At 38.4% G+C, this 26,455-nt stretch overlaps 1 protein-coding gene and 2 pseudogenes across 1 annotated transcript; all 3 read left to right on the forward strand.

The window, feature by feature from the left end:
- Positions 1 to 2,865: 2,865 nt before the first annotated feature.
- LOC112170516 lies at positions 2,866 to 10,786 on the forward strand (annotated as a pseudogene).
- A 478-nt stretch (positions 10,787 to 11,264) lies between these two features.
- LOC112182688 lies at positions 11,265 to 14,737 on the forward strand (annotated as a pseudogene).
- Positions 14,738 to 15,414: 677 nt separating this feature from the next.
- On the forward strand, positions 15,415 to 17,612 carry LOC112170524 (heat shock cognate 70 kDa protein). Its single transcript, XM_024307855.1, has 2 exons — positions 15,415 to 15,628; positions 16,255 to 17,612. The coding sequence occupies exons 1-2, from the start codon at positions 15,415 to 15,417 to the stop codon at positions 17,610 to 17,612; spliced, it is 1,572 nt and encodes a 523-aa protein (XP_024163623.1).
- Positions 17,613 to 26,455: the final 8,843 nt, after the last annotated feature.

Consider the following 26,455-nt stretch of genomic DNA (forward strand, 5'->3'; position numbering starts at 1 on the left):
GAGTTTTCCTGCGAGTTTCCTTGTTTGGTCTATTTGGCAGTTTCTGATCGTAACTTTAGAGAGAAATGTTTGAACTGTTTTGGCACCGAAGAAAGGGAGGTGGCACGTGAATTGATTTGATTTGGGTGTGCTCTGATTTGGTTTGGAACCGCTGTATGGATAGGGGTGATTAGGAGAGGTGGTGATGCTTGCTAGCATGACGGGGATGATGGATGGACAGTGGAATGGTCAGCACTTGCTTGGAGCGGCGGGCACGCCAACGGTGATAAGGAGAGGTGGTGATGCTCGCCGAAAACTGGAGCTGAGATCAGGGAGGAGGAAAAGAAGGCCGAAGAGCAGAGAGGAGGGAGAGGAAGAAGAGGTAAACAGAAAAGAGAAAGAAATAAAAAAAAAAAAACAAAAGAGAGAGAACAAATAAAAAAAAGAGGAAAAAAGTTTTTTTAAAAAAAAAAAGAGTAGGAAAAAAAAAGAGAAAAAAGGGTTAAAAAAAAGGAGAACAAATAAATAAATAAAAAGAGAAAAGAGAGTTAAAAAAAAGAGAGAGAAAAGAGTAAAAAAAAAGAGTAGGAAAAAAAGAGAGAAGAAATTAAAAAATAGAGAAAAAAAAGTAGGAATAAAAAAGAACAAATTAAAAAAATAGAGAAAAAAGAGTTAAAAAAAAAAAAAACTAACTAAAAAGATAGAAAAAAAAGGAGTTAAAAAAAGAAAAAAAAAGAGTAAATTTTTTTTTTTGGGTCAATAAGGGTAAAATAGTCATTTTACTGTTGAAATAGTGTCACGTCAGCAAGATAACAGATTTTTTAACGGAAAATTGACGGCAGGGACTTTTTAGATGAAATTGGAAAGTTCAGGGACTTTTTAGGTGAAATTGAAACGTCAGGGACTGAAACGTCGAAACCCTATAAGTATAGGGAGTAAACAGTATTTTGTCCAAAATTAAATGTTTGTTCGCCAAATTTTTTTTTACGTAAATACCCCTTATAGAGATACTATGAAAACCACATTATTGAACAAGGATAAACAAGTAAAAAAAAAAAAGGTTATATATATTTTGATCTTTTATTAAAGGGAACTAGCCTCCTTGTCCTTGGGGAGATCATTTGTTTTCTTTGGTTTTTTCGTCGCGGTGCCCAGGACGGATAAACCCTAACTAGATCTTCGTCGTGCCCGGGCAGAATGGCTGGCTCCTCCTCCGACAGCAGCAGCGACACCGCCCCCCAGCCCCCTCACAAGCCTTCTTTTTCTTCTCTGGTCGCCCCGGTGCAGCCTCCATTGCTCGGCTTCAACATTGACGAGCTTCTGTTGCCGTTTATGGAATGGTGTAGTTTCAATTTGTATCTCGGAGGCTCCTTTCCTCGGTGGTCTAAAACGCAGCAAGACAAACCTTGTGGGCAAGGTTGTGCTCCGTTTGCTCAAGTTTGGGTTCGGACCGGTCTTTTGATTGCAAAGAATAAGAAATTCATGAATTAATGCATAGAACTGTAATAATATAACAAATACATGGAGAAAACAAGGAAGAAACTCACCTTAGAAAAATCCTCAATAAATGGATCCTTGTCCTTCTCAAGGGCATTTAATTCCCACTGCAAAACTTTTATAACTACATGTGCCACAAATCAATTCAACCTGCCCAAATCATCACTACTAGAAAAACATGATTTAAGGACATTGAAACCGTGTCCTTAAATACATACAAGGACTCTTTAAAAAAGAGTCCTCTATCCGGGAGTCATTGTAAGTCTTTTACAAGGACACCGAAATAGTGTCCTCTTTTCCCTTCTAGGACACATAAACAGTGTCCTCAAAAGCGAAAAATAAGTGTCCTAGAATCCATTAGAGGACACAAAAAATGTGTTCTCATATCAATAGAAATGTGTCCTCTTTTCCCTATTAGGACACTTAAACAATGTCCTCAAAAATGCAAAATAAGTGTCCTTGTATCCATTAGAGGATACATAAAATGTTTCCTCATAGCTTAGAAATGTGTCCTCTTTTCCCTATTAGGACACATTTCTTGTGTTCTCAAAACAAAATGGAAGTGTCATCCTCTGCTTATAAGGACACATAAACCGTGTCCTTAAAAGTTGAAAAGTATCCAAAAAAATATATCAAAGTATCTTAAAACCACCAAAAAGACTATATTACTCACCAAAATACGTACATTAATATACATACAAAATAAGTTTGAAGTGACTACAAAATGAACTTGAAAAAATAACTAATGAATACTAATCTTTTGATTGGATATCAACCATGAGTAAATATTTAGTATTTGAGATAGACTACACTAACACAGTAGTTATTTACATCACCTGCAAATTCCCCAAAAAAACAAAACTCATGTAAGCTAGGTGAGTTCCTGTAGAAAAGAAAAAGAAACAAGCAACTTTCTATCATTGCCAATTTTTTTATAACATCATTCAAGCATGAGGCATATAAGTAATCTAATTAAAATTGAAATAACAAATAGAGGAAGATCCATAAGGCTTTAATGAATACACTAGTACACACTAAGAAGAAGAAGTGAAGAAAAATATTTACCTGTTCCCCCACCTAGCATGCAGCTCTAGAATTATGCTCTCTTCATGAGTTATCTACCCCTTCTTAAGGTCTGGCCTCAGATAATTCACCCACCTCAGTCTGCATTTCGTTACATGAGTTGGCTACCAATAGATGAATTTTTGCAATAAAGAATCAAAAGAAAGCGACAGACCTGCAATGCTCGTGTGGATCTCCTAATAAGTATCCAATGCCTGCAGAAAATCTGATTAATACCACCTAAATTACAACAGTTAGTTTAGCAAATAAAAATGCAAGCATTAATTGATTCAAAATAAAATGAAAATAAATTGCAATGATTGACTTATGGCAACAGAGACAATGAGAGATCCTGCAAGTATGAAGGGGTGTCTTCTTCCCATTTTCAAAGAGCAGTTGTCACTCCAAATACCACTGCAGGGTTGAACCTTAAGAAAACAATAAATTTAACAAATTAAGATAGAAGAGGTACAAGTACAATTGATAAATATTAATAGCAGCATCAAAATAGACCCAAGTCCAGATAAAAAGAACACAAGACATTAGTATGCAGTGCGGACATTAACAATTGTATGAATGACAATCACAGCATATAGATGAATAACTAGAACCCCATAGTCATCACGTTATGCAGTAAATCCACTGATATTAACACAAAAGAGGTGTGAATTACAGCAGAGGCTACATAATCTCTCCTTATTCTTTTTATACATCCACAAGTTCTAGCATTGCATTAGCAAACCAATAGGAAGAAAAGAGAAACAAAAGAAGTCATTATAAACCAGACTACGTATAACCAAAATAAAAGCAAGATCCTCTATCAATACAATATTCACTGTGCCAGTCAACCAATCCTATCAATTTTTTCTGAAGCAGATTGCAGTTTCTATAATTTCAAGTAAAATTGAATTCAGAAAAACGAGAGTTCATGAAGCCAAATTCTCAAACTCAAATCGTTTGCTCACCAATTACTCAATTGCAAACCCTAAAATCACTTCAAATCCAAACCGACCCACAAATTGAGTACATAACTTTCTAATTCAAGCCTTCAATTCAGAAAACAATGTTTATAAGAGATAGAACTTTCTAACCTTTTCAGTCAAAATAATGTCACTTCCTAGCTTCAGACATGTCTCAGAATTTCCAGCCCTCTAATTCCCTTGCAAGAAGATTGAACTTGAACCTCCCATCACCTTGCAATCATATCTGCAATCATATAATACAGTCAGAAAGACAATCTCAAAAACAAAGATTTAACAAATATATTCAACTCTGAACCTACTAACAAAAACACTAATATCATTATGCAAAGCTAATCTAAAAGCACTAATTTATATCAGTCTACAAGGTAAGAAATACATGATATCTTTGCCATATGCCAATCATTTGGCAGTTGAAGTAAAGCTTCTAATCATATTTGACAACTACAATTTGTCTCACAGTCAAAGCACTGAAATGTCAATAGATATATTTATTACAACATGGGTATTACACTAAAAAAAAAGAACTAGATTAAAAAGCAACCTAGTAAGCATTCACAACTAATCAAAACCAGCAGTACACAAAACTGAGCTCATTGACCTTATTACTAACCATTGAGATAGTATTACTAACCATATTTAGAATTGAGCAGCTTAGAGTTTCAATAATTTATTTCTTCCCAATAATTTTTTACCATCAGATCCAAGGAAAACCAAAAAGTAGAAATGTACTTTAACCACTTCCCGATGAATTGCTTTACGATTCCTTCTTCCCTTTTGAGCATTAAACATCTTAATGGCACTGCATCATGGAGAGCTCAGTAAGAACCACAACACCTGAAGCTCCATTGATATTGGACTTTGACCCTGATAGAGCTAGTAGCCCCTCTTCCATGGATTCTCTGTGCATCAGAAGGAGATGAGTAAGAAGAGTGGGAGTGCAATATTGTTTCATAACGAGAAAAACATGGATGTGGATAGCAGAGTAGAGTAGCATGCACGTAATGTGGTCAAGACCTTTTTAATTAGTTATGAATTGTCAGAAACTGAAAACTCACATGGTTAATTAGGCATAAGCAATTCACTAAAATTGGAGTAACATAAATCAGTGCAAAGATTAATATAGGGAGTACAACTAAAATTGATAAGGTGAAAGTAACTACAAGCAATCAGAGAAGCACTTCCACAATATTCTACTTCATGCAAGTAGTTGATAGGAAAGAGGAGAACCTGATGCATATTCCTCATCTGTAACTTGATCTGAGCTAGTTGCAAAACCAAATGGAAGTTATTTTCACCATGCAGTTCCTATTTGATCTGAACTATGTAATGTCAAGATAGAGAACGAAAGAAATTTTGAGTTTTGTTGAAGACTTATTGCCTTGGTATTATCTTCTTGTCTCTCTTCTCCTCCCTTTCTTCTCTACTTCTCCAGGTTTTCTCAAACTACAGCAGCTATTAACACACTCTGTTTTCTCCATTTATTCTATTTCTTAAAACTTCTATGTTACTAATCCCTCCATAACCATATGATACATGTTGCTTTGTTGTACATAATACAATCATGTGTGAAAGAAGATCCAAATTAGCTAGCATGTGATTAAATATAGTACTATTTCTTTCCAGCCAAATAACCCATACAAAGGACAAGTCGCAAACTGAAAGAGAAGAATTCCAGAAAGGTCCCTACCACTCGAAACATATCAATCAACAAACCCAAATTTTCCTAATGAAATTACAAATTTCAATAACTATCAGCTTATCTCCTTGCGAGGATAAACAACTGTAAATCCTCCTTTGAGTCATATCAAAAGTACAAACAGGTAAAGTTTATACTTTTATTAGTTGACAGTCTTCCAAATCCAATCAGTTACTTATCCTTCAAGAATGTGGCAATCCTTATACATCCAAAGCCATTGTTATGCTAGAACTAGAAAGTTTATTAAGATTATCTAAGAAAATATGAAATTCATCTCATTGTAGATAGTATCCATATTATACTATGAACCTATTTGTTTAGAGACTAGATCTATAGTCTCCATATAAGGCTATTTACTTACCCTCTAGTAGTCACAGTAGCAGGGTGCCCAATGGCATCATTCCTCTTGACGGAATCAAAATTCAAGACTCATCCTGGTAATATTACTGGTAGATCTGCACAATTACTAGTATTGTTAAATGGGTGTTCTATTTTTTGAAGACCCAATCCGATACCAACAACAAACGACTGATTAGGATCATGAGTATCAACCACTAAAAAGATAAACAACTAGCAATCAAATAACAACTAATAAACAACTGTCTAAGTTCCTGTTCTTTAATTTATGATGAAATCAATCAAAAGTAACTCAAACAGACAACTAGCAAAGCAAACTCTCTCACTCCTAGTTTTCACTTTGCCCAAGTTTTCACATTGTTAGCAAACTCAATCCTAAAGTATTATGCCTATTATGAGTATCGACCACTAAAAACATAAGATTCAAATCACAACCACTACCTGGTCAGAAATTTTAATAATCACAAAAGTCATACTTCATTTTAGTTTTAAATCTAGAAACTCAACATTATCAATTGAATACACCGAAGCAAAGAAGTACACTGACCATAGATAGAATCACCAACACCTATTGATACTCTTTTCAACACCTATTACTATTACCACCGACTTAAAGCATTCTTGTATGATTCAAGCTGAAGACTTGGTAAAACCTAAATCAATATGAGATATTATATGCAGAAGGTGCAGAAGGTCCATTTTCTTTTAGAACATAATGCCAGCTAATTATCCACTTCATGATCTACACATGACATGAAGGAGATAATGTCTACATAAAATTAACTACAGATCTTGCTAACAATTGTCAGGAACTAAGGAACCACAATAATCTTTCGACGACAAAGCATCAATGTTTTACTAATTGAAATCACAAAATCATGCCTGAAACCACAAATTCAAATGAACATATTGCAACACCCTTTTTCTTCAAGTATGATTCAACACGACAATCATGATTATAGTAATACTATCAAGAACCTACTAGAGAGAGTAAAAAAGTTCAAGCTTATAAGACAAACAGCAAAAACATCACTTAGCAGTACTACTTTCATGATATTGTTTTCAATTGCTCGTAAACAAAATGCAGATATATTCAGAACCCACTTAGTGCCTAAAAATCCGACACTATCCTTTGGGACTCTCAGATTCCCAACAACTGGCAAATAGAACGCATTCTCACAATTAATAATAAAGAGAGTTGAATTGAACTGAAACAGTTGGACTCATACCTCAACACCAAGCAAGAGATTTTATGCACAACCCACATACGACGACATAAAATCACCAACACCACTGCTTACAATAGCTGGAAGTCACCGAGTAATAGAACATTCAACCCAACAATAGAAAAACAGACAGGAAAAAAAAAATTGGGATCGATTAACCCCCAATTTCGATGGTGTAACCTCACCTTGTACTGAAATTCTTCCTAGAATCTGTCAACCCAGAGTATCTCTCACACCAAGTAACCTCACTCCGAGTTTAACCCACTCAAATAGTAGCCGCCTCATCCACCGAGTCGAAACAGATCGAATCTGTTTTCAACTCCAGATTCTTTTTCTTTTTTTCTATTACAACTAAAAACTGGAAATATAGTGAATGGAACATCTTTTCTCTAATTGGGTAGGGTTTCAATTGAAGAGGGAAGTCGAAAATGCGGAAGGAGGGAAGTGAAATTTGGAGAGGGAAGTGAAATTTTGGGGAGGGAGCTGAAAACCCGAAGTACTGTACATGGTGCCGAGTTTCTTTATTTCAATTAGATTTAAGTTTTGGAGCCCAATATATATTAGGACACAATATAAATGGTTTCAGGTGTCCTTAAAAACTGTCCACCCACTAAAAAAATTTCAATTTCACGTTGTGTGTCCTTAAAAACCTTCAAGGACACTACATAAATTATGTGTCCTTGTTGGATGTCCTTGTATGTGTTTTTTCTAGTAGTGCATGTATATATACTATTAACTTCCGCAAAACGATGCTACTTTGGCCGCAAACCAAAAGTGGCCAGAAAAGTAGCTGGCGGCCGGCGGTGGTTGGCTGGTGGGCTGCCTTTCCTTTTTTTTCTTTCCTTTTTTTTTTTTTCTGCTTAGGCCCAAGCCTACTGAGCCCACTTCTTTTTAATTCTTATTTTCCTTCTTTCTTTCTTCTCTTCTGGGCTCACGTCCACCTTCTTCCTTTTTTTCTTTTGCTGGGCCGCGTCCCTTTTCTTTTCTTTATGGGTCGCGCGCCTTTCTTTTTCTTTCTGGGCTGCTTCTTGCTCTGGGCTCGGTTGCTTCTTGCACTGGGCTGCTCTCTTCCTTTTTTTTATTCTTTAGCTGGCGGATCAGGTACCGGTCCGGTCAGTTTTTGGCCAGTTCCTGTGGTGGTGATTCCGGTTCCTGGAGTCTGGGGTCAGGGCGGCGATGATGGCCAGGTTTGAGGATGAAAAGAGGTCTGGAAGCTTGTGAATCGGGCTGATATCTTTTTTCTCTTCTTGGAGGGCCGGTTCGGTACTTTTCCGACCGGTTCTGGGGGTGGCGCCACTGGTTCTGGACTCCTGGGATTGGGGGCTTGAATATATGCGGCGGTGGTTGCTAGGGTTTGAAGGCTATGATTTTAGGGTTTCAGGGTTAGGGCTTCGTGCTGATAACGTGTTTAAGGAAAACTGAAATGGAGAGAGAACTGAGTCGTACTTTCATTGATAATAGGGGTCTCTTTATATAGAGGATTACAAGATATAGAATCAAAGTTGTACGAGGGAAAGTAATATTACATTGATTGGATATCTCCAAGATTCTCCGATATTATCTCTAATTCTAACCCTACCACTAGGTCAATTAACTTAGAGTTTGGGCCAGAGACATATTTTGGATTTACTTGAACAATAATTGTTCCACAGAGAATTGTTATTTTTAAGTATTTTAATGATTTATATTTTTTTTTCTATCAAAAGAATGACATATATACTAATATATGCAATTTTTTTAAACAATAAATAATGTAATTTTATGTTAATTGATGAACTTCATTTTTGTTTAGTATAATCACCTCCTCGTTAACATTTCTAGCTACTCCATTGAACCAAGACGGCATCGCCTGCTTCACTTTCGACCTCGAATCCCACGATCAATCCAACTGCCTCAGAGTCTTCGTCCTAAACGTTGATCTCGTCTTCGGAGACTGCCGGTCATTCTTCAATTTCGTTAAGCAAAACCCCCAATTTCAAACCCTACCCTCTTTTCTCTACGACGAGTCAATGGGCAGCACGATCTATCTTCTTATCCACTTTGTCGACCTTGACGGTGCGATTCTGGTGGCGCCGATGTGCAAAATCCGTTCGATTTGGCCGCCATAATTTCCAGCGCTCTCGGTGTATAGAGAGAGACTACTGAGATGAGTCTGTGAAGAGAGAATGAGTGTCACTGGCGTAACTTCTAGATTATTAGAGTTTAAATGTATCTTTTTGCATTTAAATGTGGTAAGTGAGAACTCTAATTTGTTGGTGGTGTAAGTGAGTACACTTCAGGCCAAATTTGGGCATTTGGTCAAGACCCCTAAATTAATTGTGGTCATTGTAAAATAAATTTTATAACTAAAATTCATTTGAGCAAAATCGATTCCAATAGTTAGTGGCTTCCATCCTCAATTCGTATAAAAAATAAAAAATAAAAGAAAAAGAGTAATTTAAAAATGGCCAGATAAATGTATTTTCCTCTTACCAGGCCCGAAAGGCACGGGTACAAGGCCCATCATTTACCAGTGTTGAGCGAGTGTTACATGGCCTCGTTTACAAGGCCCGTTATTGGAGCCTAAACCTGTGCCATAGCACGGCACTCACAAGTCATAACTCATAACACAAACCACGATTCAAGCTTTCCACAAACAATCATCAAGTAAATGCTTTCTCAGAAGTTCTGCCTCACTTTAACGGGCGGCAACCCAATTTAACCTGGTACCTTATCATGTAACTCTCTCCATTTTTTTTTTTTTTTTTCTGATGATGATAATAGGGTTCTAGATTGAAATAAATCGATGATGGACAGATAAATATTGAATCGTGTATTCTGGACACCATTTTTTGTTTTGGTTTGGTAGAATTAGTAAGGTTGCATAACAGCCATAATGCAGTAGTCACTACTAACCAGTATGGTAGCTGAAAATGTATTACAAGGCCAATGAACTGTTGTCAGATTTGGGGTTTGATTGTGTATTAAAGATTGAAAATTTCTACTTTGGCATTGTTAAACCTTGATTTGATGTAAAAATAGAACCAATAAAATGAATAATGAAGACTGATTAGTAATTTCATTCCAAGGTTTTCTCCTTATTCCTTAACTACAGCATTGAGGGTTATTTTGTTGTATGGGAGTTTCATTTAGATTAGATTGTAAGTAACAAACTCTTCCATTTTAGATTAGACTTTCATTTTAGAGTTCAGTTCTTTAGTAAAGATTCCAAAGTTAAAGGTTAACTACAATTGTGTTTCTTTTAATTAGCTGATATCCATCTTATTGTAAATTTGTAATAGTATATGTTGTTTCGTATGACAGTGTGAGTGTCAATGTTACTGGGCATTATGAAACATGGAATGTGTTAAAATGCTTAAATGCATATCAGATTGATTCTATTGTTGCTATTTTGTTACCCATCTTAAACTGTTGGTATGTGTGTTAACCGGTTCTAGTTTTCCTTTGTCTAATTGTATATCTAAATTTCGCATGAATTTGCAGATGAAAACAATTAATTCTCTGGAGATTCAGTGTTACCACTGTTCAAAATGATTTGAAACTTCAGCCACTAAAGGTCATGGTAACAAGCCTGTGATTGCGGTTACATAACTGGTCAAGAGCAACAGTTTGCTGCAGATGAAATCTCAGCCATGCTTTCTTGCAAGGATGCAAGAGACTGCCGAGGCCTATTTCAGCTCAGCTGTTAAAAATACAGTTGTTACTGTGCCAGTTTACTTCAATACCAAAGACACTGGCATGCTGCTGTTTCTGCTGGCGTAAATGTGCGTTGTATTGTCAATGGACCAACTGCAGCAGCTGTTGCATATTGCTTTGATAAGAAGTCGGGTTGGTATAGTCAGATAAATGTGATGGTATTTGATTTGGGCGGTGGTACTTTAGATGTTCCACTACTTGCCACAGGGGGATGGTAACTTTGAAGTGAAGGCTACTGCTGGAGACAATCACCTTGGTGTGAAGACTTCGATAGCAGAATGGTAAATTAGTGGAAAGTCCAGAGTTATTGAGGCATCGATACATGTATGTGGGAGAGAAAAGAGGAGACTGTCTACAAGTGAGATTGCCAGTTTGGATTCGAGTAATCATTTCCAGAATTCTGAAGGTGAAACAGCTTTTGCAAAAAAATTTCAAGGCGAAGAAGTTGTGCAAGGACATTAATGTAGATGAGGTACTACCATAGTTGCTGCCGAAGCTGCAGATTGAGTGGGGAATGGGCCACCAGACTCTTGGATGTCACCATTCTGTCACTTGGCGTGGAGAGTGCAACGGGAGGTGCCATGATGGTTGTTATTTCAAGAAACACTCGAATTCCCACCAAGAAGAACTGTGCTTTTAGTACATCCATCGACTGCAAAACTAGTGGCAGATTCTCTGTTTATGAAGGTGATCAGAGTACGAAGGTAGTGGATAATAACTTTCTGGATGACTATGCTTGATGGAATATATCAAGCTGCCAAGGGTGTCCCCCAGTTACAGACCTGCTTTAGCATTGATGCCAATGATATCTTCAGTGTCTCTGCTGAGGATATTAACAGCGACCACATGAAAGGGATTATAAATAACAAAGGCAGAACAAGTTTTGAGGGAATTGGGAAGATGAGGTAAGGGTTTAGAATTTATTGCCTGCTAAGACTTATAAAGCATGTTTGTAAAAATCAGTTTGATTTTAGAAGGTTTTAGTTGAATCTCACCATAGGTACAACTGCTTTTACTAATGTTTATGTTGAAGCTTATTCTAAAGGAGTTGTTGATGTGCTGAATGCTGAGGGGGAGTGGTTAGTTTGATGAAATGAACTTGTTTAGTTATTATCTCGCGCTTCAGTTGATACATGAAATGAAAATTGTTGAAGAGACCATTTGTTCTTTGTTCATCTGAAACTGAAGTATGTATTTGTCAATCAAGTAACTGGTATTTTCCCAAGTGATCACTTCAAGACTCAACTGCTAGGCAATCAGTCCATTATTTGAATCAGCCCTTTTACAACGTGAAGCTTGGCTTGGTCAAGTGATCACTCCATTATGTGATCAACTTCTATTTATGTTTGTTTACATTAAAGTTCAATTTGGACTCTTTTAGTGGATAAAATTTTAGTCTCAAATAAAGCTGAATTGAGATATCTCAGCTTCATAATCATATAGCCAAGTCTATTGAGGTTTCCTGTTACTTGCCTGGATGATTTTCGAAACCCAAACTTGAACTCAAATTGATCAAACCAAACTATATAGTGTTATGAACTCCAGTGAGCGTCAAAATACCTATAGGCTGATACATTGGAATACGTAGAGAATAATGAACCTGAAATAAATTCTATGTACCTATTAGTCTATTACATTCCCCCACAAGCTTTCCTCTTACCCATTAAATTAGCACCCTTTCTCTTTCTTTCATGCTGATATAACAACAGAATAATCATTGATCTTCTGCATTCTGTGAGGCTATTTCACTTCTTTCATTTATACTTTTCTTTCAGTTTTTCAGCTGAGAATGGCAAGAGAACTAGATAACCATGCAATTGGAATTGACCTCGGAACAACCTACTCGTGCGTGGCGGTGTGGCAGCAGGACCATGTAGAAGTGATACTGAACGATCAAGGAAACAGGACCACTCCATCCTATGTTGCTTTTACCAAGACTGAGCAGTTAATAGGTGACGCAGCATTTAACCAAGTCATCAGAAACCCGGCTAACTCCATCTTTGGTAAGCTAAATTTCCAACAGTCATCTGCATATGTACAAATTTTATTTATCATCCTCCAAGCCTTCTTCTATTTCTTTAATCTTTTTGTTTATTTTCTTAATCATTCTTTATTTTTCACTTTGGAATGCTGGTTTGAAATATATTAATCTACCCATTATTCTTTTCCTGTAATGGAGCTACAAAGGACATGGATTATTTTCTGCTTTTGCTGTTTTTGTTTGCGTCAATCCTAGCTGTGTATTGCAATTTGGAAATCCAAGATTCACATTTGATCTGTGCTCACACAAATTTGAAGTCCAGCATGCCTCTCTTTTGTTCATACACCCTATGATTTATGAAACTATAAACCATCCCACAAAGCCCTAGTAGATCGAGGATCTGGATTACCGTATAAAAGCATAGACTTTCTCACATCCTCTCATACTACTTTCAGCTATGATAACTGCTAGCCAGTGCTCATGACAATATAAATTTTTTCGTTCAACAGTACTATTACAATTACTAATGAATGCTCATATCAAAAGTCAGCCTCTAACAATATGATGATGTAGTTCTGTTATTTCTCTATCAAAATACTCATATTTTTTCTGGTTATTTTGCTGTCTGATCATATTTTAAATGTTAATTGACACCAACTTGTAGATGCAAAGAGATTGATTGGTAGAAGATTCAGTGACACCTCTGTTCAAATGGGAAGCTCTGGCCCTTCAAGGTTACTGAAGGTCCTGGTGATAAACCCCTCATAGTGATTACCCACAAGGGTGTGGAGAAACAATTTTCTGCTGATGAAATCTCATCCATGGTTCTAGTAAAGTTGAGGGAAATTGCTGAAGCCTACATTGGTTCAAAGGTGAAAGATGCAGTCATCACAGTGCCTGCTTACTTTAATGATGCACAGCGTCAAGCTACAAAATTTGCCGGTGTGAACGCAGAGCTAAAGGTAATGCAAGTTCTCAATGAACCAACAGCAGCAGCCATTGCATATGGGCTTGACAAGAAGGCTGGTTGGTATAGCAAGAGAAATGTGCTGATATTTGATTTGGGGGGTGGTACTTTGGATGTGACATTGCTTTCGATAGGCGATGGTGTCTTTGAAGTCAAGGCCACCGCTGGAAACACTCGACTTGGAGGTGAAGATTTCAACAATAGAATGGTTCAACATTGTGTTAAGCAGTTCAAAAAGAAGCATAGTTTGGATGTTAGTGATAACCCTAGAGCACTTAGAAGATTAAGTACCGCATGTGAGAAGGCAAAGAGGGTACTTTCACTTACATATGCAACTGACATTGAAATTGATTGTTTGTATCAGAATACTGATTTTTGTATAAGCATGAGCCGTGCCAAATTCGAAGAACTCAACTCAGATTTTTTCAATCAATGTTTGGAGCCTGTTGAGAAGTGTTTTAGGGATGCTAACATGCACAGTAGCAGCGTCCATGATGTTGTTCTGGTTGGTGGGTCTTCTAGAATTCCCATTGTTCAACAGCTATTAAAGAATCTGTTCCAGGGGAAGGAGCTTTGCAAGAGCATTAATCCAGATGAGGCTGTGGCATGTGGTGCTGCTGTTTTAGCTGCTTTCTTGAGTGGTGGTGGTAATCTAATTGGAAAGCTTCGAGACTTCACACTCTTGGATGTCACCCCTCTATCACTTGGTGTGGAGACTGCTAAAAGTCATTTCTTGAGCAAAGAAAAAAAAACTAGAAAGCATTTCATGTCTGTTGTGATTCCAAGAAACACCAAAGTACCAGTTATGAAGAAGGAGATTTTTTATACTATGTATGACAATCAAGCTGTTGTTCAGGTCCGCGTTTATGAGGGTGAGAGTAAAACGACCTTAGAGAATAACTTTTTGGGTGCATTTGAGATTGAGGACATTCCTCCTGCTCCTGCGGGTGAAGCTAAATTTGATATTTGCTTTGATATTGATGTAAATGGTATCTTGAGTGTCTCTGCCGAGGACCTGTCCACCGGACAAAAGAAAGGGATCAAATTCAACAAGGATAGAAGAACTTATGAAGGAATTGAGACTGTGATGTAAGAAATCTTAATATGGTTTGCTGAAGAGTAAAGTAGCATATGCAGTTTAACCAAATTGCAGCTGGGGCATATTCTCTTTGTTTCATTTATGTTCTCATCATTCAGCAGCCATTGTATGTTTGCCAATTATGTTCTTGACATTGTGGACTATTAGTTCTGTTCTAAACTTCTTTGTTTCATTTATGTTCTCATCATTCAGCAGCCAATGTATTTATCAATTATGTTCTTAACATTGTGGACAACTAGTTCTGTTCTAAACTTCTAATGATAAAAAGCCTGAGTCTCTGTTTAGCGTTGTACCGCCTCTTTCTTTACTCAACAAATTGTTCACATTTTTTATATGAAAAATGTTTGAAGCTCGTATCTTCCCAAACATGAAAAGAAAAACCTTAATGGCATTACCAATACTTGTTTACTGCAAAAGTAGGGCATTTTGGCATTCTTCTGTAGGAGACTGTCTAAAATTGTTAAACATCACAAGCTTCCATGTTTCATTTGAAAAGTTTTGGTGGAGTAATTATGGTAGCTGAAAAGATGTTGCAAGGCAAAGTTTAGGTTATCACAACTTATTCACAATTGGGGTTTGTGTATTTATGATGGAAATTTGTGCTTTGGCAAAAACCAATGCACCAAAAATATATTCTTGAGACTAATTGCATTCCAAAGTAATTCCCTGCACAATAATCTATACAGAAAAATATCATTCATTGCGGCACCATCAAAAGTATAATTTAATCCTACAACTTAATATACCAACACAACTAGGACTTCTCCTTACCCCTCTCGTAACCACTCTAGCCATATAAACTCTCACAAGGATAAAGCTTTCTCTGACATCATTCACATTCCTTATTCTGATCTGAGTTTTTAAGCTGAGAATGGCATCAGGAGAAGAAGTTCATGCAATTGGTATTGATCTAGGGACAACATACTCGTGTGTGGCGGTATGGCAGCATGATCATGCAGAAGTCATAGTGAATGATCAGGGCAACAGGACTACTCCATCTCAAGTTGCCTTCACTGATACTGAGACGTTTGTAGGTGATGCAGCATTCAACCAGATCATCAGAAACCCTACAAACTCCATATTCGGTAAGGTTATCATCCCATATATACATACATAAAAATGTTTCTTCCCTCAGATTAAATGTGTATATATATAACGATTGATGCAGTGATTAAGTGATCTTTCTTCATTTCACTCTCGGTTTTGTTTTTGTCTGTCACTTTGATTAGCTGACCATTTTTCAGTATCTCATGTTTTGAATTATTGAGTTAACAATAAAGGTTACTTTGCAGTGAAACTATACTAACATAGCATTGTTAGAAGAAGACTGTTGTCACCAAATTCTGAATAAATTTTTATCTTAGCCTGTTTCATAGTTTTGATGTTCTAATTTTTATCTTTATCTTTGTTTTATTTGTTTCTGCTACTTCAAGTAGATATAAATTTTATTTCTTTACCCCATGTTTGAATGAGGTTGACTCCATGTTGTGTTTCTTGTTATGGTTCCAGCTGTTTAGAGGCTTAATGTTTCAACATATTTACGAAGCGGTGAAACTACAGAAACATTAAATGGTTTTAGTTAATTTTGTTAGTAAAGAAGTATGTTGTCACTCAATTTCTTAGATTTTTGTTTTAGCCTGTTGCCTTTGCAAAATCTAAGTTGCTTGGAGGGGTTCTGATTCTATTTCTCTCACCAATTTCAGAAGCAAAGAATTAATTGGTAGGAGATTCAGCGATGCTTCTGTTCAAAGTGATATAAAGCTCTGGCCATTCAAGGTCATTGAAGGTCCTGATGATAAGCCTATGATTGTGGTTACCCACATGGGCCAAGAGAAACAGTATTCTGCTGAAGATATCTCATCCATGGTCCTCTTAAAGATGCGGGAGATTGCTGAGGCCTACGTCGGCTCAACTGTTAAAAATGCAGTTATCACAGTCCCTGCTTACTTCAGTGACTCACAGCGGTATGCTACCAAAAATGCTGCCATCACAGCTAGCCTGAAGGTGATGCTGATGATCAATGAACCAACTGCTGCAGCCATCGCTTATGGTCTTGACAAGAAGGCCAGTTGGTATAGAAAGAGAACCGTGATGATGTTTGATTTTGGTGGTGGTACTTTAGATGTGTCACTACTTACCATTAGTGGTGGTATCTTTCAAGTGAATGCCACAGCTGGAGACAGTCACCTTGGTGGTGAAGACATTGATAGCCAAATGGTGAAGCATTGTGTTGAGCATTTCAAAAGGAACCATAATTTGGATATTGATGGAAACCCGAAAGCTCTTGGGAAGCTGAAAAGTGCTTGTGAGAAGGCAAAGAGGCGACTGTCATTTTCATTTTCAACTGATGTTGAAATTGACTGTTTGTATCAGAATACTGATTTCTACATAAACTTTACCCGTGCCAAGTTTGAAGAGATCAACAAGGATTTCTTTAACCAGTGTATGGTGCCCGTAGAGAAATGCTTGAAGGATGCTAAAATGGACAAAGGAAGTGTTGATGATGTTGTTCTTGTTGGTGGCTCCTCTAGAATTCCCAAGGTTCAACAACTATTGCAAAATGTTTTTGAGGGTAAGGAGTTGTGCAAGGCCATTAATCCTGATGAAGCTATTGCACAAGGTGCTGCTATTCAGGCTGCAGTTTTGAGTGGGAATGGAAATGGGAAGCTTCAAGACTTTAGTCTTTTGGATGTCACACCTTTTTCACTAGGTGTTGAGACTGGGCGAGAACGGGACATGACAGTTGTGATTCCAAGAAACTCCAGCATTCCTATCAGGAGGAACTATACTGTCACTACTCGGCATGATAACCAAGCTGTTGTAAAATTTTCTGTTTATGAGGGTGAGAGTATAACAACTGTGAATAATTACTTTCTTGGTGACTTTAGGCTCCAAGATATTCCTCCAGCTCCCAAGGGTGTTCCTAAGTTCAACATCTGCTTTGACATTGATGCAAGTGGCATTCTGAATGTATCTGCTGAGGACATGTTGACAGGCCAAAAGAAAGGGATTACCTTTACAAATGACAGAAACTCTGATGGAATTGGAAGGGTTATGTTACTTATGTAATGACCAGTATTTATTATGCCATGCTTGAAATAGAAGGTCCAGACTAAAACCAGTGGTGAAAACTTTATATTTTTCTTGGTTTTATGATCATATTGTTTCCGATTAACGTTGATGTAAATTGGTGCTGCCAAATGCTTTTGCTTCTCTACAAGAAATGCTTTCCCATATGTAAACTTGTCTGGCATCGATCTAGATAGTCCATTCTACAACACTGATCATTCCGTTAACATAAATAGAAGTTATTGTCAACCGGGATTGGGTTAAAAACTTGAAATGTGGTTCAAAATCTCATCTTCTCTTTTTGACAAAGATCTTCACTCTTGACAAGTCTAAAAAGAGTTGGACTATTTCTTAAGTATGATCTTCTCTTTTTAACCATGATCTTCACTCTTGACAAGCTTAAAAATAAGTAAATATGTTTTTTTTTTTTTACTTTGTCAAGGGGAACCCAAAGGCTTCCCAGGCCCAAGATAACTTCGGCGCATGTGAAATGCTCCAACTGTGCATTGCAGCACAGTGCCTGGCCACTTTGACAGCTTCGGGGTTTGAACATAGGTTGAAGAGCACACCCAACTAGGCAAGAACTACTAAGCCACTTGCAGTGGTTAAAAATAAGTAAAGATTTTAGTTAGTGTAGTTGGACTATTTCTTACTAAATATTGGAGGAAAGAAAATTAGAAAACTGTTCAAGGAAAACCTAATTTGTGTTTAGCCCAAACTCTAGGTTACTTGACCTAGTGGTAATAGGATTTAATTAGAAGGATCTAGAATCCTAATCAATGTAGAATTACTTTCCTTGTATGATTGAGATTCTATGCATTGTAATCCTCTATATAAAGAGGCCCCTATTATCAATGAGAATACACAGCGAATATCTCTTAATTTCATATTCCCTAAAACACGTTATCAGCACGAAGCCCTAACCCTGAATCAAATAACCAAACCCTTATTCAAGAAGCTAAAAACCTTGAATCCGAATACAAATCGTTGAAGCCTTTTCTGCCTCCACCTCACACCTTAAAGGAATCGATCCCAGGAGTCCAGAACCGGCGGCCCCACCCCAAGAACCGGCCGGAAACTTACCGAACCGGCCACCGGAAGCTCCATACAACTCGCAGCAAATATTCCACCAGTTTACCATCTTCCGGACCTCCAAATTTCACCAAATTTTGGTAGCAGAAGCCCATTGATATGAAGTTTCAGGAACCGGAAGAAAAATTACAAAAACCGGCCTAAAAAGGCGTGAACCGGCCACTTGAGCTGCTGCATCTTTAACCGGCAGAAAAGAGAAGAAAAGAAAAGAAAAAAAAAGGAGAAAGCAAAAGAAGCCCAGAAGGCCAGAAGCCCAAGCCCACTGACCCAGGCCCACTGACACGTCAGCACCCTGACCCACTGCCACGCCAGCACCCTGACCCACTGCCACGTCAACACAGGGACCCACTGCCACGTCAGCATAGGTCAATGGTCAACAGTCTACGGTCAACTCCCGGTCAAAGACTTTCCGGCCACTTCCGACGACTTTTTCCGGTCAGCTACAATGACTTTTCAGGCGTCATTTTCCAGCCATTTTTAACGTAATTTTTTTCTAAAAGTTCCCGTTTTTGAAGTTTTTTTTAATTTCTTCTTCTTTTCTCGGGGACTTCCAACATCCCTTCTTCTACCCCCCTTTCTCTACATAGGGGAGACCAAAAGCCGAACTGTGGGGGTTCGTGCTCACTCCAAACTTAGAGCTTGTTGAGATCTCCAAACTTAGAGTTTGTAGAGAATTTATGATCGACCACTTACATCATTGTTTCGATCTAATCCAATATCTCTTGGAATCGAATTTCTTGGAAGCGACTACGCTCGGAAATTCCTAATTTCTTGGAAGCGATTACGCTTAGAAATTTCATATGTTTTCGTGGTAGCCTATTTCGCTCCGAAACTAACCCTAATTTTCTTGTTCTCTTTCAGGATGAGTAACCTGAACAAATTGGACTTTGCTCCATTGGGAACAACTGGCTCTGGATATCATAGGTGGGTTCGTGATATCCACCAGCATCTCAAGGCTGTAGGAATCTTGGATATGATTTTCGAGCCTAGCCAGTATGTGATAACTGTTGAGCAAGCTCAAGCTTTGGAAGCAAATAGAGCAGCCTTAGAGGCAAAAGCCATCATCCTATTGACTCGTCATATGGATGATTCGCTCCAGTACGAGTATATGAATGAAGAAGACCCCAGAAGGCTGTGGGTCTCACTTGAAGAAAGATTTGGCAACGTCCGTGACTCCTTGCTTCCTGACCTAGAAGTGAGATGGCATAGCCTCCGCTTCTGTGATTTCAAGTCAGTTCTTGACTATAACTCGGAAGCACTTCACATTAAATCCTTAATGGAATTCTGTGATAAAGAGATCACAGATGCGATGTTGATTGAGAAGACTCTCTCTACCTTCCCCGTCTCTGCATTGATGGTTGCTAAGAACTATCGAATCGATGTAAATGCAAGATGGATCACAAGGTTTCATGAGCTCATTAGAGCTATGAATGTCGCTGAAAAGCATGACAATATCCTTATGAAGAACTATAATTCGAGATCCGTGGAAACATAACATATTCTGTAATCCAATTATAGTCGCACATCTAAGAGAGAGCGCTAAGAGCGAAACCCTAATCTTAGGTATACTTCTGGACATTCTGATCCATATAATCGCTCTACTTGGGAAGGTAACAGCCAAAATAGGCGAACACGGAACCGAAGAGGTAAGCGTGGAAAGAGAGAGGGAGGCAATGCCTCTGGCCATGTTGGTGGCGCCACCAACACTAAGAGCCATCTAAATGACGCTTTCAAAACGCCTCAATCAATGGAGTTCAAGCAAAGAGATGTATGTTCTCGATGTGGAGTGTCTGAGCATTGGGCACACATTTGTAGTGCTCGTGAAGAACTTGTCACCGCCTACAAAGCATATTGTGAAGCAAGAGAAGCTCACTATGTGGAACAAGAAGATCAAGAAGATGATCTAGAGTGAAGGGTTGAAGACTCAAAATCTGGCTGGGATCAATAGATCGCCAATTCTGTTTAAGTCTTTATTTTCCAAGAGATGTAGGCGATTGCCATATTATTTTTATTGGATTAGATTTTCTTTGATCAAAGAAACAATGATGTACTTCGTTGGCTTGTGAATAAAATTTCGAGTTCTTTTCATTATGACTCAATTTTGATTCTAAGCATATTACTTTGTGACTACGATGGCTAGGCCATCAATATTAATTCAAGGACATGGAATAGCCCAAGTTCCACTTGCCAAATGGCACCTTGATTACAGTTGTCACAGAAACTCTCTACTCTCTTAGGGCAAATCGTACCCTATGAATAGCCAACGAATTCCATGTAAATGCATGTAGAGACGGAAATGAGTTCCTTTGCATTACCTCTAATGATTGCGAACAAAGACGCATCTTAGAGAAGTTTATGTGTCTCTCTAGTGGATTCTATGTCACTGTTTGAGCTATTAATCCAATAAAGTTATGCGAGAAGATCTCTTGGATTTAGACACATATTGGCTTTGTCACGACAGGATAGATCATCCTAGTCATGATATGATGATCCGTCTACAATGACTTCACACGGACATCCTTTCTCTCGAGCAAAACGAAGCATGAATCAAAAATTGATTTCCCGACTAAGTGTGACCGACGCAGCTGCCTAGGGCACTGCCTCCGTCCACCACCAGCCTAGGGCTGGTGCAGTCCCTATCCATGACGCCATGGATAGCATCCATCATGGTGATGGCTCCCCAGGTGATATTGCTATCACCAACTTGCTTCACATAGCATTTCAGACGCTCAGGCCTAACCAAAATACTCAATGGTTGCTTCTAAGGCCTCTCGCTCGTTTTACAAAGCCCGTTCCTTAGGGAAATTAGGACTGAGACCGTCCTATGCAAAGGATATGACAATACTCATTCTGTTCTTACAAAGAATCCGTAGGGATCTTGTGGATTGATTCAACCAACTTGCGGACGCTTAAATATTTTATGATGTTGGTTGACACGCAAACACGCTGGTCACGTGTTGTGCCATTGTCCACCTATAAATGCTGCTTATGCTACACTCCTAGCACATATCATATGACAACGGGTTCACTCCCCAGATCATCCTATTCAGTCAATTGGATTTGACTATGCTAGAGAGTTTACATCGAAAGACTTTCGATGGATATTGCAATGGGCTTGATGTTGGACATCACATTCCCATGTACACACCCAATTGGTCTCACGGAAATGACTACGATGTAGTCCGAACATTGGTAATGCGCACGAATCTTCTTACATCTGCTTGGGGTGATGCAATATCGCATGCAGCTATGCTAATTCGTCTACGACCTACCGCCACTCAATGTCCCTCTGCGTTACAGCTAGTGACTGGGTACACGTCTTTTGTACTTACGCACATTTGAGTAAGCCATTTTTGTGCCAATTGCGCTGCCACAACGCTCTATGATGGGTCCTTACAGACAAATGGGCAACTACGTTGGATTTGAGACTCCAACAATCGTCCGCCAGTTAATGCCCTTGCAAGGCAATCTCTTTACCGCTAGATTTGCGGGTTGTCACTTTGATGATACAGTCTTCCCATCGTTCAGGGGAGATAAGAACACATATGTTCAACAGGAACGACAGGAATTGTCGTGGCCTGTCCCCACTATGTCTTATCTCGATCCCTATTACAGTGACGAGATCACATAAATATGCTGCAAACATACCTGCAAGGAAGGACGTTCATACGAGAGGACGTAGCGCCACCCTACACGGAGGTAGGCATGGCGCCAATGCCAAAGAGAGTGGCACTCTGGCGTTACAGGCCATGGCCCTAACTAAGATGCGTGGGAGGCCCGTGGGTTCGAAGGATACTTTGGCACATTCCAATCCTTTGATCATCAAGACTCAAAATCCATCTCATGAGTATCTTCCGGGTTATGGTTATCGTTGGGGGACGCCTCAACGTCAGAACCTATTCCTGAGAATATAGAGCTCTATGAAAATTACACTAGTTTACATGAGACGTGGGATAGAAACTCCATCATAATTGATGATGTAGTTACGCATGAGTTTGTTGAGTCCGATGATACCGAACCACGCTCCGTTGATGAATGAATGCCAACGTAGAGAGTTTTTGGCCTAAATGGAAAGATGCGTGCGATCCAGGTTAAGATGGATTCTCTAACGAAGAGGAAGGTTTTCGAGCTAGAGATGTCAACACCTCCTAACATAAAACCTGTTGACTAATGGGACTTCATTAGAAAGCGTAGTGAGGAAAAGAGACGATAATCTCGCCTTATGGCGCAAGGCTTCTCACAAAAAAACGTACTGGAATCGACTACGATGAGACATATTCTCTCGTAATGGATGTCATTGCACTCCACTACCCTGTCAGTTTGGTAGTTTCCGAATAACTAAACATGCAGCTTACAAATGTGGTCACTACGTATCTCTATAGGGATCTAGATACGGAATATACATGAAGGTTCATGGAGAACTTCATTTACCCAAGTCAAGAGGTTATAGACCACGGAGCGCGTTTACAATGAGGTTGAAACGCTCACTAAAGTGACTACTTGATTGGGAAGGGATATGCCCACGCGTTTCTATGACAAGTTTCGGATTCTATCGCGGTTCATGTTGGACTTGACCTTCATTAGAAGCCCTTAAAGAGTTAAGGGAAACCGCTGAACACTTGAAATCCGTAGTTTGAGATGAAGGATTTTGGGAGAACACGATTATGTCTCGGTTTAGAACTTGAGCACTGTGTCGATAGATGCTTAGGCATTTTGACAAGGTCAAGCCTTCAAGCACTCCCATGATCGTCCATAGTCTTGATCCTGAAAAGGATCCTCTTCGTCGAAAGGATGATGGCGAAGATGTGCTAGAGGCAGAAGTGCCTTACTTAGTACAATAGGCGCATTATTGTACTTATCCCAATGCACAAAACCGGACATCTCATATGTTGTGAACTTGTTAGCTAGATATAGCTCTGCGCCAACGCGACGCCATTGGATTGGTGTAAAAGATATCTTTCGATATTTGAGATGTACGATTGATATGGGCTTGTTCTATTCCTACAAAGAGATGATGGATTCGGACCCATCACACACCAGGTACGCTGCCAACACTGGCCTGCGTCCATTATCCCCATCCCAAAACGACATGTGTTTTGGAAGGTTTTGCTGATGTTGGGTATCTCTCTGACCCACACAATGGTCACTCCCAAACTGGTTAAGTGTTCACCATGGGAAAAGACCATGATATCTTGGAGATCTACAGAATAGACCGTCGCTATATCTTCAAACAATGCAAAGATCATTGCTCTTCACAAAGTAATTCGTGAATGTCTATGGATTAGATCCATAGTTACGCGTGTTCGAACAATTGTGGTCTAAAGTCTACCATAGATGAGCCTACAAAAATTTAGGATAATGCTACTTGTTTTGAACAAATGAGGCAAGACTACATCAAAAGCGACAAAACCAAGCATAATCAGCAACAACAGACACTCCTCGAGATCAAAGTGAACAAGGTTCGATCTGAGGACAGTGAGGCAGACTTGTTTACTAAGTCATTGCCCAAATCCACGTTCGAGAAACATGTGGCAAGAATTGGCTTGCGGAAATTATCTGAACTCCCATAATCGTAGTCATTAGGGGGAGGCGCAGACATCAGGGGGAGATGTCTACATGTTCACCTCGAAACGTGAAGGGTATGTTGTGCTCTTTTTCCCCTTCGACCGAGGTTATTTTTGTCCCACTGGGTTTTTGTTACTCGGTAAGGTTTTTAATGAGGCAATGAGAGAAGCACCGCGTTTGGGCAACACAAGGGGGAGTGTTCAAGGAAAACCTAATTTGTGTTTAGCCCAAACTCTAGGTTACTTGACCTAGTGGTAATAGGATTTAATTAGAAGGATATAGAATCCTAATCAATGTAGAATTACTTTCCTTGTATGATTGAGATTCTATGCATTGTAATCCTCTATATAAAGAGGCCCCTATTATCAATGAGAATACACAGCGAATATCTCTTAATTTCATATTCCCTAAAACAAAAACTTATTTCTTACTAAATATTGGACTATTTCTTTCCTCCAATATTTAGTAAGAAATAGTCCAACTACACTAATTAACATCTTTACTTATTTTTAACCTTTTATCATGCCAATTTAAAGGATTTGAGGAATAAGATCTTGAAATCCCTAATAATTCTGTGTTTTCCTTGAAATATATATTGGATGTTTAAGTAAAATAGATTCTAGAGAGAATTGGTGAGAGAATTGTGTCATATTATTGAGAATAGGTGCCCTATATATAGGGATTACAAAGTACTAGTTCTAATGTTACAAGGAATACCAATCTATGTAGGATTGGGAAATCTAGAACCTTCTCTCCTATTGCTACTCCTAGTTTGATAAGGCACACTAAATCGATATTCCTTCAACACTCCCCCTTGTGCCATTCAATCTTGGCAGTGACGATTCATCCGTTGCCTCGTTAAAAACCTTTCCAGGTAACAAAAACCCTGTGGGATAAAAATAACCCTGGTCGAAGGACAAAAAGAGCACAACACGTCCTTCACTCTTCGAGATCGAACATGTAGACATCATAACTCCCCCTGATATCGATATCTCCATCTGACTGCTACAATTGTGAGAGTTCAGATAATTTTCTCAATCCGATGCTCTTCACATGTTTCTCGAAGGTGGATTTAGGTAACGACTTAGTGAATATATAAGTCCGCTACATTATCCTCTGATCGGATTTGATTCACTTCAATCTTTAGAAGTGATTGTTGTTGCTGATTATAAAAGAACTTAGGCGATATATGCTTGGTGTTGTCACCTTTGATGAAACCTAACTTCATTTGTTCAATACAAGCTGCATTATCCTCATAAATGCATGTAGGTTCATCTGTGGTAGACTTCAAACCACAACTTCCTTGAATATGTCTAATTACAGACCTTAGCCATATACATTCACGAACGGCTTCATGTAGAGCAATAATCTCTGCATGATTCGAGGAAGTAGCAACAAGGATCTGTTTCGTAGACCTCCAAGATATCGCAGTGCTTCCCATGGTAAAGACATAACCCGTTTGGGAGCGACCTTTGTGATCAGGGTCAGAGAGGTGATACGCTCAAAAGCAAGCGCATAATTTAACCCTGAAAATGTCATCGTTAGTATATGGTAAATAGGGATCGTTCTATTCCGGGGATTGAGGGTACACCTGTCATTGTAAAACAAGTAAAGAATTAAAATAAAAACAAAGTATATTATTTACAAAAATATATACAAATAACGAAATAAAAGGGGGGTTTAAGAATTATTAAAACAAAAGTTAAAATAAATAAAATAAAGAAAACATAAAAATATATATACAAGGGTGGAACGCAAGGAACAAAGATCAAAACCACAATTATATGCAAGAAATCCAATCACAATTCCTATAGTTGATTATTTTTGTCATGAGAAAGAAGTTGACCATGTGAAACGTTAGAAAACAAACGATTTCCCATTTTTTACTTTTCTTGAATAATTAATCTAAGTGAAAGCACCTAAATCAATCCTATTGAACATGCAATCATAGTCTAGAAAGCTAGCTAATTAAGAACACATTCAACGCATTAAGCATAGAGAAAGGATGTCAACCAAAGTGCACAACCTAGTTATGAATAAGTTCACCTATTTGCAATCCTCCTTAATTGATTTCGACTTTTGTCCAAAGCCTTTAGTACTTAAATGTAGCTCCAATTACATGCATATATCCTAAGTTGGCCACCAAAGAACACAAACATGCAAAAGTTTTCTGTAATCCAAAATCA

Source organism: Rosa chinensis, chromosome 1 (genome assembly GCF_002994745.2).
Source record: "Rosa chinensis cultivar Old Blush chromosome 1, RchiOBHm-V2, whole genome shotgun sequence".
Taxonomy (NCBI): Eukaryota; Viridiplantae; Streptophyta; class Magnoliopsida; order Rosales; family Rosaceae; genus Rosa; species Rosa chinensis.